The sequence below is a fragment of the Juglans microcarpa x Juglans regia genome, chromosome 2D (assembly GCF_004785595.1).
Source record: "Juglans microcarpa x Juglans regia isolate MS1-56 chromosome 2D, Jm3101_v1.0, whole genome shotgun sequence".
NCBI classification, from domain to species: Eukaryota; Viridiplantae; Streptophyta; class Magnoliopsida; order Fagales; family Juglandaceae; genus Juglans; species Juglans microcarpa x Juglans regia.
The window spans coordinates 14346666-14365935 of record NC_054596.1 but is presented as its reverse complement, the minus strand read 5'-3'; the positions used below and the strand labels follow the sequence as shown (position 1 = coordinate 14365935).

Sequence of the window (19270 nt, the reverse complement as noted above, 5' to 3'; positions counted from 1 at the left end):
GGTCTGGGCTTTCGGAGGAGGATAACACATGGGAAAGCTATTGGAAACTCAAGCACTTGTACCCGCACCTTGTGGGCAAGGTGCTTTAAAGGGGAGAACTTGTTAGGATCCTCAATGACGGCGATGTGGTGGTGCGAGGAAGCCCTAGTCGTAGATCGAGTACAAGGAAAAGGGACAAAAAAGTGAGATCGAAGTGAAGTGTCTGGAAGATCAAGTGAAGTGAAGTAAGTAGAGAGATCGTTGGACAACGCCGTTTGGGGAATTCTAAAAGAATAAAACGCGGCGTTTGGAAAGCTACCATTTGTTGCTGACTTATCTCAACACTGCGTTTCATTTACTTGAAACACAGTGTTTAAGGGCTGTGACCCTCATCTATTTTCTTTCATTGTCAGTCACTATTATTGTTACTTTTTTTATTTCCATGTATTTCAATTTCGTTAGAGTTGTCAGAGGTATATAGGGAGAAGAAGAGAAACGTAGCATACATAAGAAAAAGCATAAGAATATTCTAGACTATTTGTGGAGATTGGGTTGCCTTGAACAGACCTATAACTGAATTCTTTGAATGAAGTTCTTCTTTTCTCCTTTCCAGATTCATCATTTCCTTTAAGCTTTATTATGCAACCTTTATTCACGTAAAACACTCCAATATCATCAAGCAGATCCTAACAAATTAAGTCATTTTGTTGATTGGTATTGCCAAACTGGGTGGCAAGCTCGGACTCAATGGTTGCATCGTTGGCGTCGGACTGCTGGTGGCAGCAACGGGTGGTGGAAGCCAAGAGACACAGTCGGGTAGAAGAGGAAAAACAAAAAAATCTTTCTAGATTTTTAATTCTAGGTAAAAATCCCATGTGGTGATCTCATGATTTTAATTTGTATATGGCTGAGGTGTCATATTTGCATTGGCTGCTGTTAAAATGGCTGAAAACGGCCTTACAGTTCCAAAGAGGAACCGGATCGGTATTTTTAGATTGAAAACCCTCCCTATTAAAGTCGTCCCCTCATCCCCTTCGTTACTAACCCGGACCTTCGAAGCGAGCGTTAGAAAGGGATTAAAAACCCTAGACAACTCCAAAAGAAAATCCCTAGACCAAAACTTGTGTATTTTTATTTTTAATCGTTTCAACAATTAGATATTGTTTTCTGTTCATTTCGTTTCGGCGTTTTCTTTGTTTCAGATATATCTATCTGTGTTTTTGTTGTCGTTTTTTTTCAGGAAAAAGAAACGAAATGATTGGAAGCTGAGTTTACAGAGATTAAACGCGTGTTCGTTTTTTTTTTTTTGGGTTTGCGTGTTCTTACTCTAATGTGTGGGTTTTGTGCTGTGAAATTAGGGTTTCACATATCATCTCCTTTTCCTTACGGAAGTTTAGGCTTTTGAGTGTTTCCTCGCCGCGAATCCGACTATTCCTGTGAGTAATTGCCATCTATTTCATCAATGGTTTGTTTTTCAGTCTTCGTTCTTCATTTCTATTTGATTCTGGGGCGGATGGTGCCTGGATTAATTAGGGTTTGTTACACACATTTTTCTGGCGTTGTGTTCAATTTGAAGTTTTTGGTTTCTGAGGGAAATATTTCCGGTGATGAGATTTCTTGGCTATTGAAAGCAATTGAGGTGGTCCTTTTTAACCTTTGAGCTGGTTTGTTTTTGTTGCATGTTGCAGCATTATTAGATAATTCTTTTTGCGGATTTTGTTTGTCTCAAGATTAAGAATTGGATAATTTGTAAAGGCTTTTAGTTCTTTACGTGGGATGTGTATGTTGGAAAGCATTTATGGGAATTATTTTATATTCCCAAAAAATGTATGGTAACTATGGCTCGTTAATTTTAATAATTCTTTTTCGTACCTGGGAATTAATACACACCTCGTTGTAACGTGTAATGTGCATTTTATTGCTTACACATTATGTCGAAAAGGAGCATGACGTCTTTTTTATCCCATTGAAAGTTTAGATTTGGATCTGTGTTTTTTTTTTTTTTTTTCCTGCTTGATGTCTTTTTCTTTCATGAAAGTTACTTTTCTCATACATGCATGTGATAAATACATTGCCGTTAGGCTATTAAGAACATGTGTGGATATTATATATTTTGGTGGAAACAACTAAAGAAATTCAATAATTTATGGGATTAAACTAGTGTTCTACATTACCATGCTCGACAGATCTTGAGATGAACTACCCATATACTAAGATCCTGATCTTATGAATAAAACTTCTGGATTACCTATATAAAATATATATATATATATATATTGAGTTTCTTTTACCCCAGCCTTGATACTGAATGGTCTACAAGATTTACTGCTGTAAACTTTTCTTTGCCTGTACATGTTAGGTTGCTTAGGCAGTTGTGTTTCATCTACAGTTCCATGTGTCTTATGTCATGTTTTTTTATTCAATAAAGCTACATTTTCAATTATTTTATTTTTATGTCGTTGATCCATGTTTAGTGCCACGTAGAGACTACCTCTTTTATTTTATGTTTTGCTGAAGCTATTCTTGATTTTGTTATTCTCTTTGTATCAATTTTAATGTATTAATTGGGTTTGTGAAGGTGACTCTTAGTTGAAAAGATGTCGTCACAGTATCCCATTCTTGGCAATCGGCCAATTGATCAGTGGAAGGTTACAGAGCTAAAAGAGGAACTTAAGAGAAGGAAATTGACAATCAAGGGGTTGAAGGATGATTTGATCAGACGATTGGATGAAGCTATCCGCATTGAAATGGAAAGTGCTGGAAATGATGTGGATAATGGTCTTAATAGTGGACCCCAACCTTTAGTTGGTGCAAAAGATGCAGAGTTGGTGCCTGTTGCTGCAGAAACAGCTAAATACCTTGCTGATCATGGTGGCAAAAAGAACAAGGAGCCAGATAAGGTTGTGGTTCAAGTTGACATTAATGACAGTGTGGCAGCCTTGGATCAAGAGAAAGTCGAGGAAGCTGGCTTCAGTGGTACTGATTCTGGCAGGGTGGAAGAGAAGCTGGTTGTTCATACAACTGCCATTGAAACCAGCACTAAAGTATCCGAGATTGTGGTATCTGAGGTAGCATTGAGTGGGCAGGATTTGGAGAAATTTGAAACTGAAAAGGAGAGTGGAAACTCAAAGATTCAACTGGATAATGAGTATTCAACGCCCCAGCTTGGGAATGAGGGTTCAATGCCCCAGCTTGGGAATGAGGGTTCAACGCCCCAGCTTGGGAATGAGGGTTCAACGCCCCAGCATGGGAATGAGGGTTCAACGCCCCTGCATGGGATTGAGAGTTTAAAGACTCCTGAGAGTGTGAAGCTCGACTGTTCTACCCCGGACAACCAGGTATCTGAGGTCAGCCCTACTTTTGGGTCTCAAGTAAAATCTGATTCTATTTCTACTGATTCTGTGTCAATTAATGAAAAGAATGAACTAAAGGATAATGTAATTACTGATCATGTCAAATTAGAACTAGATATTGTTAAGCCTGAGATGGTGGAACCATCATTCAGCAATGTTGTCCCAGTTGATGGTGAATCACATCCGATGGATGTTGAAGAGCCACTTGAGAACAAGGCATCTGATGCAGAGAAAGATGACAACAATGCTACAGATGCAGACATAAGCAAGAAAATTGATGGTACGGATGTAGGGTACTCAGAAAAATTGAATTTAGACCGAAGTTCTGGTGATGATTCCATGGAAGAGGATGTGCTGGAGGGTAAGCAAATTGATTGGAAGTATAATTCTGAAGAAGTCGACAAAAGTGGAGTACCTATTGTGAAGGAGGAAAGTCATGCTGCTGTTCTTGGGGATGCTTTATCTGGTGAGAAAAGGGATGTCCAAGTTGAGACTGAGAGTCATCGAGCTGCAACTGTTGAGAAAAGGAAACTTGATGGTAAGAATTGGATCCTGATGGTCTTTCTTAATCTTTTTTAGAATTCTTTCTTTAATCATTTATTGCATTTGTTTACTTCCTATTCCTTGTTTGGCTTTGAAGCTTTATTTAGTCTTGCGATCAAGATCAAGATGTATCTTTTTCTTTCTATTTTTTGCATTCATTTTTATTTATTTTCTTATTTATGCATTTATTTATTTGTTGTATGCAAAACATATGTGATCTCTTATATATCCATTATATGAGCCCTTTGATGCCTTAAAATCCATACGCACAAATTCTGAACAATTTGATTACTTAGTTGATGATAATTGAAGCAGCCATCAGTTTAAGAATCACAAAACCTATATATATATATACATATTTTTACTTATCAAAAAAAATATTTATATATAAGTACAACCTTTTTGTGGTCAGGAGAGACAAAAGTTGAATAATGAGGGGAAGAGAAACTTGAATTAAGCATATTAATATTGGCAGTGCATAACTTAAGCCTTTAACACAGAGCTGTTTACAATCTTCAGTAGATTATAGGTGAAGGGAAATAAAAATTTGATTAGTTTTCACCCTGCCATTACTGATCAAAGAAAGGCTTTCAGCCTGGCATTGCTGTGCCTTCCGTATATAACTTCAACATATATTTCCCATCATATATCTAATGTGATAGGCTTGATATAGATTCCCATCTGTGTGTGTGTGTGTGTTTGTCTCTCTGTACCTCTTCTTTTTCTTTTGAGGTTATTGGCTTCTTCAACTTGCACAATGCACATCCCCAGGCTTCTCTGAATGAGTAATCAATCGATGACGATGAAAGCCCCATTGCTCTTGCCAAAACAGGCCGATGCCAAGTGTTGCAGTTCAGCCATTCTCAAGCTGAGCTGTGTCAAATCGATGCCCACATCTCAATTTCTCTCTCCTAAACATAAAACTGCTGTTTTTTCCCCTTATCTTTGCCTTGCTACACCTTTAACTTGTTTTCTTGTTATAGATAGCGATATGAAAAAATGGCTAGTCATTGAGGCAGATATTGATTGTTCTGTGGTGGTTTTCACGTGGTGGCTAATTTCTTTCAATGGTTTTGCCTCTGAAAATACGGGCTATAGATTTTTTCCATCTTTCTCTATTTCTTCTTCACAACTGCATGGAAAATGCTACTTAGCCCCCTCAATGTTACTGCTCAAAGTTACCGCTTGAATTTTTTAATTTTTAATTTTTTTACTTAATTGTTAAGGAAGTAACTATTAGTGAGGTTGTATATTTTTTTTTAATTTTTTCTTAATGATTAATGATGTTAAAAAAATATTGAAAAGAAAATAAAAGAAAAAAAAAAAAAACTACATTTGAACTAGCAGTACGGCCAGCGGTAAAAGCTGGGCGGCCTGCTAGCACTACTTGTTTATTAGTGTGGATCTAGAACTTATCAAAAAATATATATACATATATACATCTTTTTATTTTTTTCTTTGATTGATTATTGTCGAGATGTGCCCAATATTTGCTTTCACTGATTGAGAGATATAGATATAAGTGATTTTTTTGGAATTTCAAGCTACCATTTATTAAAAGGAAATTTTGCTCACTATAATCTGGTTGAGGGCAGCATTTGGCTTAAGATAACTAGCCTTAATATATATTAGTTTTATTTCCCTTGTTGATGAGCTCAACATGTCATTTGGGATGAGAAACAAGGAGTATGATTGCAAGATGTGATTCAATTTTAGCTAGTCTGCTGCCTATATTTTATTTGCTGGATTTCTGCCCCATGTTTCATATATGATTGACCTGTCAGTGTTTTAGAAATGTATGTAAAATTAATTGTATTCATCATTGTTTAAGCTTCTGTTTATTTTCAGTCATTCCCAACTCCTACTTATTTGCTCCTACTTCTTTGGCAACCTTATTTATGTTTAACCCTTTTTTATGATTCTTCTTTGACAATAAGCTTGTTTTGTTGTTTTTATATAACTGAAAGTTCATTTTTCTTTTTAACATACAATTTGACAGAAAATAAATGTTTGGTTCTTTATATTGTGCAGTGCATTTGAACATTTAAAGTAAATTTCCTTCTTGTAATTTATATTTTTTTAGATGTCCATACAGATCAAGCAGCAGCAAATAATGAGCCAATCAAGAGGCAACGTAGGTGGAACTCTGAAGGCCTCAAAGTTCCAGAGCCTCAGAGTACAAATTCTACGCCTAACACTACTCCCAAGGATGCTTTCCAGACAACTCCCAAGGACACTTTCCAGACTACTCCCAAGGACAATTTCCAGTCTACTGGTTTGAAACGTAATTTCTCTAGATCAGACTCTACAAATAGTGATAATACACCCAAGGAACGTGTTGGTGAGTTATCACTTTTTCTAATTAAATATTAAGATTTCTAGCAATATTTGATTTAATATCTAACGGTCTTCCTTTTATATATGGGCAGTTCCACCATCACAAAAAGCTCCATCTAATTCACTTAGAATTGATCGATTTCTGCGTCCCTTTACCTTGAAAGCAGTGCAAGAACTTCTGGGCAAAACTGGGACTGTTACTAGTTTCTGGATGGACCACATCAAGACCCATTGCTATGTTACTGTAAGACTCTACTTCCCTACTCATTTGGTGTTCACAGTAGCGCACGTTTTTACGTCAATATTAGGCTACAAAGAAGGGGTAGCTTTTCCCCACTTTAAAACTGTCTCGTGTTGTCTTTCAAATGGACAGAGGTTCTACTAGGCTACAAAGCCCAGTTTTAGTTATCATTGTAGAATCTCCTTATGACATAAGTAGACCACCTTCATTTATATCAAATTGTGGATCAAGTGGATATTCTTATCCCCCTTCTTCTGGTAACTTTTATGCAGTACTCATCAGTAGAAGAAGCCATAGAGACTAGGAATGCTGTGTATAACCTGCAATGGCCGCCAAATGGTGGGCGTCTCTTAGTGGCCGAGTTTGTCGATACTCAGGAAGTGAAAATGCGGTCGGAGGCTCCTCAAACTCAAGCTGTTCCTGCAAGTTCTGGTCCTACTGTTTCTCTAGCCCTCCCATCTCGCAGCCGCAGCTGCAGCCCTCGCCCCGTCAGCATAATAGGCAGCAGCTTCCACCCCCACCTCCTCTCCCACCACCACCACCTTTGACAAACTCACCACAGTCACGAGAGCGGGTTCATCTTCCACCCCCACCTCCGCTTCCAGAGAAAATTGATCCTCCTATTGTCACTCTGGATGATCTCTTTCGGAAAACCAAATCAACGCCTCGGATCTACTATTTACCATTGTCAGAAGAACAAGTTGCAGGAAAACTTGCATCCCAGGGCAAAAACACCAAGCAGTAGGGGATCAGGCTATCTAACTTATTGCTAGCTGCTCAATGGATTTTCTTATGGGTTGGTCGGTGTGTTAGATAATGATGGTAAGAAAGTATCATGTGATTGCATCTTTGCAGGTCTGCAGGTGTTGCTTGTCGGAAGGAAATGTACCGGGCAAGCAGAAGCATCCAGTTGGTAGATGGGTTTGGGTTTTTGCGAGAGGAGTGCTTTGATTTGAGGTTAAGTTATATCTAGTTAAGAATATCCTTCAAGTTAAGAGCTCTCTTTGAGTGGACAGATTTACCTTCTAGAGCATCTCGTTTTGCTGTTGAACTGGAGTTTCTATTTTGTGAACTTTGAGTTGCTAGAGAGTCTAATTTCTATTGGATATGTACCCCCTTTAAAATATACAGATGCCGTTTGAAGTTGAGGGATCTCTATGTTGATGGGGTGTCCCAGATTCTTCGGGCTTTCAATCCGCTATCATTATTATTATTATTTTCTTCTTCCATATGCCATATATCACAAACTGATTAGCTAGCTGGGCTCTTCATTATGCTAAAGCATGTACTAGCATTTTATTTTTGTGAGATTTGTTTTTAGGAATTCAAAAGATCCCCCATTGGTTTTTCACATAGGCCGTGAAGTGAAGATGGATGGTAGTTTCTTTGTCTAGACAAAAGCAAGGGGCGCAGATGGATATTAATTTCTCTGTCTAGACCAAAGACGATAAGAAGAATTTCGGGGATTCAATCTCCAAATAGATATTAGATACAGATACAGATACGGGAATGGATGTCGATAAATCAAAGACAACCCACCCCCAATCCTCATCATGTAACCATATGCTTTCTTACAGATTGATGATGAGTGTATTTTAAAAGGCTAGGCACCGGCCGGATACCACAACATAAAATTAAACTGTTTCGGATGTTATCTTTTTCTTCAATTATGGTACATTATGTCTTTATTTTTATATTAAAAAGAAAACCGGCTAATTTTACTTGAGATTTCATGAGATTCCAAAAAAAAAAAAAGTCACGAAAATAAATTATTACTGGAAAAATGTTTTATTTATTATGAATCCTAATATTACTCTTCATCTTATAATTTATTTTCATCTTTGATTACTAAATTTAATATCTCAATTAATGTGAATCATAATTACAAAATTAATAATAATCTACTACTCTCTCTTCTCCCTCCTGAGTCGTCATGGCCACGTGGGTTCTGCCGAATGGCCCGAGTCCTCAAGTTACACCGACGCAACGGCCACACCCCTTCCATCCCGATCTCAATTGCGTTCTCTTCAAGAAGAGGACCCCTTTTCTAGGGCACGAACCCAATAACACCTTTCATATCCTACTGTCCGGACAGCTCCTTGATTTCTCTCTCAATCCCTTCCCTCTCTCACCGTACAATTTCCTTTGTTTCCTCCAACCCCGTCTTTTCGTTCGCTCTCTTTCTACGGTACCTGTTTTCGGGCTCTATCAAATTCCTTTTCTTCTGTTCGCTGTCCATTTCGTTCCCTCTCCAGTCCATGCATTTGCTCAATTTTCTTACGAAACGCATTGGTTTTATCCACTCGAAGCTTCTTGTAGCTCCCTCCGTTGAATTTTAGGGTTTTAAGCTCAGAACTTTTACTGGCGTGCTTGAATACGTCTATGGGGCTCTCGAGAGTTTGAATTCGGGTTTTCTATTTAAGTGCTTTTGATTGAGGTGCGTTAGGGTTTTTCATTCGCTATTGAGCTGGTGGGAGAGTCTAAGAGAGGCATTGGTTGAGGTGGGATGAATAGTGTATTCACTGAGCAGATACTTGCAGATAAGCTCTCCAAGCTCAACAGCACCCAGCAGTGCATTGAAAGTATCCTTTTCTTATTGTTCAACTTAACTTTTTGTTTACTTTTTTTATTAATTTAATGAACACGGTTCAATTCTTCGCGAGGAACAAAAGTGGGTGCCGGGGGCTTATGAAGTTATTATGTTGTGTGTGTATATGTTTGTTCGTTTCCGTTGTTACATATATGCTGAAATCAGTAATTTGAAGTGATGTGGCTGGGTTTCTACTGGTTTGAGTTACAATTAAAAGTTATGGATTCTGATTAAGCCATCAGTTTAAGTTATTTGTAATTATTTCTTTACTTAGGAAATAATTCGTCTGGAACAATAGTCACTCATTGGATGGTAAATTTTTTATGCACCTTCCCTGGTTTAATTATACCTATCTTACTAAAACGACCTCAAACCGTTGGAGTTATTGGTAAAGTAGGTTGAAGGGCCCTTAATATAAGTTAGGTAGTTGTTTAGATAATTGAACATTCAGGTACTTGAAGACACCTCATATGCTTGCTCTTGGTATGAAAGATAAATTTGCAGCTGGCTGTATGGTAGTCTTGACAGCGACATAATCCATACGTGTTGAACATAGCTGATTAACATTCAGATTATTAACAGCCTGGTAGTATCAATTGAAGCCCAATGATAGTATCCGACTCTCCCCCCCCCCCCCCCCCCCCCCCCCCCCCCCCCCCCCCCCCCCCCCCCCCCAAAAAAAAAAAAACCTTAATTTTATGTAGATTGGGTATTCCCATGATTTCGCATTTTCTTGTTATGCAATATGGTGTCTTTTCTTGACTTTTTACATAGCTTTGTCACATCTGTGTATATTTCACCGGAGCAAAGCAGAACTGATTGTCACAACATGGGATAAACAGTTCCACAGTTCACAGATGGTTCAGAAAGTTCCCCTTTTGTATCTTGCAAACGACATTCTACAGAATAGCAAGCGCAAAGGAAATGAATTTGTTACCGAGTTTTGGAAGGTTCTCCCCGGTGCACTCAAAGACGTACTTGAGAAAGGGGATGATCATGGAAAAAATGTGGTCTCTAGATTGGTATAGCCTTCTTGTTTTATATGTGTTTAAAGCTGATGGTATGGCCCATTCATTATCGCCTATCAAACAAGTGTTTGAATAATTTTTAGGTTGCTATATGGGAAGAAAGGAGAGTGTTTGGATCCCGCGGGCGGAGCCTCAAAGATGTAATGCTTGGAGAAGAACTGCCTCAACCATTGGAGTTAAGCAAAAAAAGGTCGCGTTCAGTCAGAATTGTAAAAAGGGATTCACGCTCCATTAGAACGGTTTGAACAAGGACCTTTTTTCAGTTATCTTTCTGGTGCCTTTTGTTTAGATTGTTTAGAAATTACACAGGCTTACATATTTCTCTGCATCTCTGAGATGCCACTCACTTATTACTTTGGAAACAGAAATTGTCCATTGGAAGTATGGCCGAGAAAATAGTGTCGGCATTTCACTTGGTACTCAGCGAACGTCCCAATGAAGATTCAGAAATGAGTAAATGCAAGTCTGCGGTTCACCGTGTGAGGAAGATGGAGAAAGATGTTGATATTTCCTGTCAAAATGGTAAACCATCTACGATGTGGATTGAAAAGGCAGCTTGAAAATAATTTCTTTTTGACTGTTTTGTTGTTGCATATTTTTTCCTAGAAGACATCTGAAGGGTCTCTAAAGCTTGTGTTTTTTGTCCCCCCAGCTAAAGATCCAAAGCGGAAAGATCTGTCCAAAGAACTAGAGGAGGAAGAAAATATTTTGAAACAGTGCATTGAAAAACTTAAATCGGTTGAAGCAAGTAGAGTAGCGCTTGTATCTCAGTTAAAAGAAGCCCTCCATGAACAGGTGCCTGATCATAGCACCGTTTTTTTATTGTCTAATGGGTTTTTTAATCATCTAATATATGTGATTACTGGTGATCCGTTTTGTATTATATGCAACACATGAAGAATATCCGCAATTTTTTGTGCTTACTTTCTGAATTCTTTCCAGGAGTCCGAACTGGAGAATGTCCGGACTCAGATGCAAGTATGTTCACTAGTCCTTAAACTTTGTCCTGTATTCATTCTTTCCCTGTTGTAAGATGGGTTTATATTTAGCATATGTGCTATTATACAATTACCTCTTTGGTTGTGCCATTATATGCTCTTAACAATGTAGAGAAATTATAAATTTGGGTGACACTAATACATTTTCCGCTACTTAATATGATCTCCTTGAATTCTTTTTCACTTTGCTTTCTGGATTTTTTTTAACATGCTATGTGAGAGAAACTTGAACTTCAGAATAGTAGCTCACTATCAGGCTAATAAGCAACACTGTCAACACAAAATCTTCTGGCTAGACAGGAAGCCTGAAGCGAAAATAAGAGTTATCATTGAAGTTTGAATATTGTAAATATGGATCAGTGCTAGAGTCTTTGAGTTTAGGTTGGAGTTATTACTGAGTGGTCATTCTTGGGAGTGGCATTTGTATGCCAAAGTTCAAAGCTTTGCCACCACAAAGGATTTGGTAGCAGTAAATTGCATGATTTGATGTCTAGGCAACCTGTTGCTCATGTTATTATTTTGAGAAAGAAATTTAGTGTCGTGTTTTTATTATTCTGGTCTGTTCTACACGTTCCTTTTCGAAGTTCAGTTGGCCAGAGGGTACCTAAGCTGCTTAGGTTCCATTGTATTGTCCACTTTCCGTTCTGGATGAATATTCTGGGCTAATCAATTGCCTGGGCTAATAAATGCAATTGATTTCAAGTTCAATACATGATGAAGTTTAATTGACTTCTTTGGAGCTAAGTGTCTTTCGATGAAAAATTGCTCTTGGATACTTTTGATGAGTATGATAAGATTTTATTGATGACGAAAAGGGGTGGTAACCTAGTGCACAAGAAGTGTGCAAGAGCATTACCTAACTAGCAAAAGGACAAGTGCTAGAAATTCTTGAAAAGTAGAAACATAAGAATTGTAAAATGGCATTACTTCAAACATGGATCTCCTAGATTGTCCCCAAATTATTTTATCTTCATCATTTTGTCCCACCATGTGCAAGCACAAGCTATCAAAAAATGGCGAGAAGTGATTCACCTCCCAATCATTAGCCTTCATAATAAAAGTTACTCCCCATTGAATAGAACCATGCATGGATCTGCAGCAAAAGCATCCTTAGTGTAAGAAAGGTACTTATCAAAGGTCAATCACCATAAACAAGGGTTTCTGTGCAGTAATAAGAAATGGGACATGAAATGCCAGAAGTACGGCCTAATTGGGATGGCTGTTTATTTTGGTTATATTGACCTTGATTTTTTTTCTTCTGCCCGTTGAGATGTTGAACTTTCTTTGAGACTCGAACTCTATTTTCTTGTCCTTTCCCTATCAGGAATCTTAATTATAGATCTACTGTTTTTGCACACAAGCAAATTATGTAGGAGTTTGTCTTTATTTATAACTGGTGCCCTATTAAATCTTTGTGCTATGCAGCTGTATATGGAGAAAATATGGTATACTGTGAGGATATGATTGGTGTAATGAATTGGATTATTAGCTAATCACTCTGTATCTAAATCAATTTTATAGGTAGCTCAGGCACAGGCAGAGGAAGCCGGCAACATGCGGAAGCGAGTTGATGATGAAGATTACGTATCAAACCCATCTACTGCAACCACTACAACTGATGCAAACACAAAAGCAGAACAAACACCTAGGAAGTCAGCTGCTGCCATTGCAGCTGAGGTTGCAGACAAGCTTGCAGCTTCTAGCTCATCTCAACTGATTATGACTTCTGTTCTTTCTACATTTGCAGCTGAAGAGGCTAAGAATGCTGGTCTAACACAGGCCTCAGCACCACCAAATTCACTCACCTCCATGCCCAATAGTTCAGGCTCCGAGTCAATGGCAAAACCTGAAATGTCCATGCCAGTCTCAGATCCTAAGGCTTTCATGTCAGCACAGCCATTTACCGTGCCACCAAATCATTCATATCAATCAGTTTTGGTTCCGCAATCAGCAATGCAAAACCATGCCCCAACCTCTCAAGCTCAATATCATATACTTCCCAACCCATCCCAACAGTATTTACAGCCATCAGGAGGAATCATGGCCCCTTATGGTTATAATAGCCTTGTACCCTTACCGCCAGGACCCCCACCTCCCCCACCCCATATGGTCAGCGCAATAGTGCCTTTGACTTTGCAAGTAACTCAGCAGCAAACAATACCATTAACACAGCAACCCCCGGCACCTCCTAGTTTCCGGCCACTGCAGCCACCAGGAATGGTATACTATGGTAATCCTCGCCATTCTCAGTGACAAAGTAAATTGAGTTTAGATAGGCTGTTAATCAGGTCACCTTGTTTTCATACATTCATTTTTGTCTTCCTCAAATTGGCGTTGTTGAGATTTGCAGATAATTCGGATGCCTTTAATACCCTTAATCGACGGATTTATTGATAACTGGAAATCAATTGGCCCATCGGGATGATTCCCCAGATGCACCGAAATGACTAGGGATTTAGCTTTATAACCTACTTTGAAATCGAAATCGAAAATAAGATTTTTCTTTTCTTAGAGGAACTGTTGTGGTCACTTCAGATTGCCAAAAAAACAAAAAAAAAAAAAAAAAAAAAAAAAAAAAAAAAGTTGTGTAACTCATCTCGTATCGGGACTTGTTTGTTTTCATATCTCATCGTATTTAAGCGTTATAAATTTTTTAAGTTTTCACACAATAGAATAAATAATTTAATTTTTTTAAATCTTAAAATAAAAATAATATTAAAATAATATATTCTAATAATGTTTTTTTAATTTTTAACTTTAATCATAATTAATTCATCTTGGTCAGCCCCTGGGCTCGCACTGAGAGTGATCTACTACTGTGAAGTATATACAGAGAAAAAAAAATATATATTTATTTATATATCGTTTCAGAGTGAAATTTATAAGCGATGAATCGGGATTCCTGGAAAGTCAGTTCGGCCGAATCTGTTGCACGATGTCTCCCAAGTCTAAAAAATGGAACTGGACTAGCCGACTAGGTTAAAATTTAGAAAATGTGAGGGCAAACTTGTAATGGTGGTTCCCAATGTCCCATTTGCTGGGTTAGATGTTATAACCAAAACGACATGAAAATAAATTGAAATTGGTGCAGCCAATATATACGCTCTAGACTATATGTAGTTGGACCCTGAGTCCCTGACCCTGGCGTGCCGTCGTCTAACTCATCTGCGGTACGCATAGCGCTTTGGGTTGTACAAATGAATTTATAAAATTTAAAGGTATCTTGAGAAAGGAAAATTATATATAGCATATTATCATTCTACTAAGAACATCTTCGTTAGCTTGGTTAAATTTATCTTCAAAATTTAGTCAATATCACACTTTTTTACATTTGCCTATTCTATTTAAATTCAATCTCCAGATTGGATTAACCATTTACTTTCTATATAATAAAAAAATATTATTAATTTAATAATTTATTTATTTAATTTATTTGTATCACATTTATAATTCTACCAATTTAATATTAATAATAATTATATTCTAATTAAATTAGTATTAACATTTATCACATTTATTAAATATTATATTAATATTAATAATAATTATATTATAATTAACTTATCATTATAATTAACTTAATAATTAACATTCTAATTAATTTATTTATCACATTTTATATTTAATAATAATAAATCGAACCAAGTTTCTTAATTACAAAAAATACCTACATATTTTGTGAGATGAGTGAGAATTGAATATTTTAATATTTGACTAACCTACTGTTCACCTACAAATTTGGAGAATTACTGTAGTAGAAGTCTAAAATTTTATAAAGATGCCCAATCCAATATAGTGATTTTTTGACACATATTGGCTAAAGTTTAGCTATCATTGGAGTTTGACCAAGCTAATAAGGATGCTCTAAATATGATGTGGCACATTTATTACCATTAAATGATCATTTATTACATGTTTCTTTATCATCTAATGATGATGAATATCCCACATACCACTTAATATGATCAAAATAGGATGAGAATATAATATATAGCATTACTCTTACTTTTTTCCGAGGCAACTGAATTTTTTTAATATTGATTTTTAAAGATTTGTTTTGTACCCACTAAAGAACTGGGAACCATAAAATATATATATATATATATATATATCTATTAAAAAAAAAAAAAAAAAAGACAACCGTGGCCATAAATGGCCTCAACCATGTCTGGTCTGAGAGAATATGCCAGCCGTTTTATTCATTGTCCAGCTATCATTGTATACTCAACGAAAACGTAAAGATATGGATTACCTTTTACAGACATTAATTATCACCTTCTTTGTCATCCAGTTTTCTAAGAAGGATCTTGGAATTATGAAGAGTGTGGGGCAGTCATGTGTGTGCCTATTTTCAGCACAAGTGGGGGGAACAGGAAGTTGCAATTCAACATTTCATTGCTAATCTAAGAATAAAATCTCTAATAAAGAGTGGCAGATGGTACATGACTGCCATAATGGTGGAGTAATGGCCAGAGGAGAACCAGGCTGGCGGATTCTTCTTCAGCACAGCAGCCACAGTCTTCTTTGCAAACTCCTCTGAAGGGGTCGACTTATCTCCTTGTGAAAAATGCGCTCTCTCTCGGATGGCAGCTTCAAAGGGCTTGTATAGGTTCCATTCAGGCATCTGGTTGTAGTTGGCTATGGCTGAATTCCCGATGTTCGACCTAGTAGCTCCTGGGACAACATTGATAACATGGATCCCAAAAGGTCTAAGTTCCAATCTGCATGTAACATGGAGTTTCTGTTACCAGGTAACAAGGATCCACCAACCTTTTATTCCAATAGCTTCAGTAACCCACTGAACTCGCCCGTAAGAAGGAGAAAGCCATAAAAAAGCCAAGGACTAGTAGATGACCTCCTATTGGATTAGATAACCATGCTCATTCTAAAATGAAATAGATGTGCAAGTTTTAACTTGTAAACATAGTCATTCAACATATTTGTGTCATTGGGTTTCTTCATGAAATTTCCAACATGTCATTCTGCTAAACAGTAATAGTTTGTTTAGTAAGATAATTCTCATCAACATCTTTGTGCATCTATAGCAGTGCCCTATAAGCAAAATAACTGACAACACTAACACTATGCAAGCAAACACACAAGTTCTTTTGGTTTTTTGCGCTTCTTCTTTTTGCAGGGTAGGGGAAATACCTTCTGTTTTCATGCAGATGTAAACTTCGCTTATTATAAGGATTGATCCAGGGAATATACATACCTCAATGTATCAGTCAGTGCATGCAGAGCAGCTTTGGATGCAGTATAGGCACCGGACCATGGTCCAGGACCCATAACAGTTATGCTTCCAACATTTACAATCTTTCCTTTTTTCCTGGATGCCATGTGAGGAACAACTGCTTGAACCAACCGTAGTGGACCTATCAAGAATGACAATATAAACAAAGAAAATGGATCTTATTATACACGCTGTTAACAACGTTCTCAAAGTAAACAAAGAAATAGGAGATATTTGAGAATGAAAAAAAAAAAAAAAAAAGAATTAGAAATGAAGAGATTCGTTCACCGAGAAAAAACAAGTAGTGGTTGCCTCTACATGTAATCGCAAAAAGGTTTGTTTATCAGACGCAGCACCAGGTGTTACAATGTATAAAACCTGGAATTAACCTCCATATCCATAGCCAAACTTATTATAATATTTGAAACATTTCACAATCCCAATCATCCAATTACTCCTTTGCATCAATGTGTTCACTAGGTCAACTATGCAGTTAGGTTTAGAAAGATCTAGAGGATGTGGTCAACCAGTTTGCTGGATGTTAATGTGATGCTTCATCTTTCTGTTCAACTTTTTTGTAGTATTAGATAAATTCCAAGCTTTCTGGATGGTAATGTGACCCTTCAGCTTTCATTCAACAAAAGATATTGTCAGTCACAGGGGATGCTTTCGGGGCCAAGTATTCCTGTCCTAGGACATTATTGGGAACAAGCTACAAGTCAAGTATTTGTTTGTGTGTGTGTGTTGAATTGAACTGTCGCATAGTGTATTGAATTGAAGGAGGCATGGATGTTCTGCCTCGTTTCAGAAACTGACAAGTAGAAGAATGAAGTCCTTCATTTGGAGAATAAAGAATAGTTACTAGAAGAGCATCAGTCTGCCAGCGCAGCATAAATATAAGTGATACAGTTTCTGAAAAATCAATCCATGGAATTAGCTTTCCAGGATGTAAACAGTAAAAGATCCATCACAACACAGTTCCAAATTACATCCCCAACTGATAAAAGGTGTGAGCAATTTAAGCTGAAATCATGAATTTTCCACTATTAACGCAGACACCCACTCACACATAAAATCATTCGAGATCCACAAGAATAACGATGCCATTCATAAGTTGTCAGTTTTTGCACCATCAGCAGGACATCAAAAGTCAGCAGTGCAAACTCATAGATCCTCTTTTACTATGTTGGGAATCGCTAAAAATGCCATAAACGTCATGGAAGAAACTAAAAAAAAAAAAAAAAAAAAAACGAGAAACACAGATTAAGCATAACTCAGAGGAAAAAGAGAAGAATGGACATATAACGAGGAAGACTATTATTACCGTAGACATTGGTATTGAAAGTGTCTTGGACAGCAGAGAGAGGGATCTCAGCAAGAGGGGCTACACACTGCACCCCAGCATTATTAACCAGCACATCTATCCGACCATACTTCTCCAGAACATTGGCAAGGACGTGTTGTACGCTCTCTTCTGACAGAACATCCAATTCTTGCAGGAAGAATCTGGGGTCGTTCTGGAGATCCGGCATCGAACCCCGGGACCTGCTGGTGGCCACGACCAGGCAGTCGTTGGCGGCGAACGCCCGGGCCAGGGCATGGCCTATGCCTCCAGTTGTACACCCCGTGATTAATACCACTTCTTTGCCGTATGGATCCATCTGACAGTTGAAAAGCTTGATTCTTGAAATACCCAGATTTCCGAATCCCCAGGTATTCGTTGATAACAAGGAGCAATTTCTGTCAAAATCAGTGGAAGGAGAAAAACAGCTTCTTTCTCCCGTAGTAATGAGATATCGTTCTCATTCACGAGCCAATCTATAAGATAGTTGGAAGAATGAAATAAATAAATTATCGGATGATGTATACCCCCAAGTCCCAACCGTGTGGAGATAGGGTCAAGGGCTCCATACAGAGGGTCAACTCTTATATGTAGTTGGCAAGATTTCATAATTTATTGCTCTAAAAATGCTATATTTCGCCCATTTTTTTTTAAAAAAAATTAAAATTAGATTAATTTTTAAAAATAATATTTTATTTTATTTTCTTAAAAAAAGGCTCGTACGTCTATCTAACATTTTTAAAAAGTGCGACTATATATCAACCGTTCCGTATACTCCACATGTAAATTTTTATTTTTAAATATAGTACAGGATTGCGATTGCATCATACAATAAGCTGCAATAAATATTTCCTCTTTTTAAAAAATTATATATATTTTACATTTTATATCTTTATGTTTGGAAGTTTTGAGAAGTTCAGAGGCCACCATAGGTGGCTCTACCTTGGGCAGCTTTTGAGGGAGCCTTAAAGAGCCACCACCCTATAGTGGATGGCTATTACTGTTGTTGTCCGTACTTAGGATCACTGTTTTGGATACCGTTCCGTACCGGCCGGTACATGCCGTACCGGCCAGTTGGCCGGTATCGAAAATATGCTATTCCGTACCGGTTTAAAAATCGGGTGTACCGGCCGATATTTTATGTTTCGGCCGAAACAGAAATTTCGGCCGGTACATATTTCGGCCGGGTCAGTCGAGTGTTAATTTGTTAAGGCTGATGGCATTTTCAAAATTATGGCAAATAATTAGGGGCAAAGTTAGAATTTCACCTCAAAATTAAAACCTAACACCTCAGTTTCTTTTCTCTTCTTTCACTTTCAAGCTGAATTCTTCCTTCACACGCAGCTGCAGCGTAGCGCCAGCACCCGAGTCCCAAACCGCAGACGGCCAGCCAGCTGCCAGCGTCCACTGCCCTCCGTCTCGTCGCACCGCACGTCGCCGACCATCGCCCTCAATTCGGTATTTTACTATTTTTTTTGTTTATTACTTAGTTTGATTTTTTTTTGGTTACTTTTTTTATAAATAAATCATAATTATATTTTTATAGATGTTTTAGATTATATGTTTGTAGATGTTTTAGATTATATTGTTATAGTGTTTATTTTTATAGATGTTTTATATTATATT

The 19270-nt window shown here is 37.5% G+C and overlaps 3 protein-coding genes and 1 non-coding gene across 5 annotated transcripts; 3 read left to right on the top strand and 1 right to left on the bottom strand.

Moving 5' to 3' along the window:
- The first annotated feature begins 998 nt into the window (after positions 1-998).
- Positions 999-7671, top strand: LOC121250298 (apoptotic chromatin condensation inducer in the nucleus-like). Its single transcript, XM_041149394.1, is given in 6 exon segments — positions 999-1415; positions 2558-3870; positions 5971-6216; positions 6305-6456; positions 6726-6896; positions 6899-7671. Coding segments are annotated over 5 exon segments (2163 nt in total). The 5' UTR covers positions 999-1415; positions 2558-2576; the 3' UTR covers positions 7199-7671.
- Positions 4626-4773, top strand: LOC121251291. Its single transcript, XR_005937959.1, has one exon. It is a non-coding gene; the product is annotated as a small nucleolar RNA snoR134 (small nucleolar RNA).
- A 681-nt stretch (positions 7672-8352) lies between the features above and the next one.
- On the top strand, positions 8353-16626 carry LOC121250299 (regulation of nuclear pre-mRNA domain-containing protein 1B-like). 2 transcript variants are annotated; one of them, XM_041149396.1, is made up of 9 exons: positions 8454-9035; positions 9818-10065; positions 10155-10310; positions 10437-10593; positions 10724-10866; positions 11014-11049; positions 12591-13299; positions 15361-15820; positions 16238-16626. In XM_041149396.1, exons 1-8 carry the CDS (start codon positions 8960-8962, stop codon positions 15366-15368), a joined length of 1533 nt encoding a protein of 510 aa, XP_041005330.1. In that variant the 5' UTR covers positions 8454-8959; the 3' UTR covers positions 15369-15820; positions 16238-16626. The 2 variants fall into 2 exon arrangements, with proteins under 2 accessions (XP_041005329.1, XP_041005330.1); XM_041149395.1 differs by lacking the exons at positions 15361-15820; positions 16238-16626 and having other exon boundaries at positions 8353-9035; positions 12591-13447.
- On the bottom strand, positions 15244-18095 carry LOC121250300 (short-chain dehydrogenase RED1-like). Its single transcript, XM_041149397.1, has 3 exons — positions 17627-18095; positions 16285-16444; positions 15244-15790 (listed from the first exon to the last, which is right to left on the bottom strand). Exons 1-3 carry the CDS (start codon positions 17961-17963, stop codon positions 15454-15456), a joined length of 834 nt encoding a protein of 277 aa, XP_041005331.1. The 5' UTR covers positions 17964-18095; the 3' UTR covers positions 15244-15453.
- Between the last annotated feature and the right edge of the window lie 1175 nt (positions 18096-19270).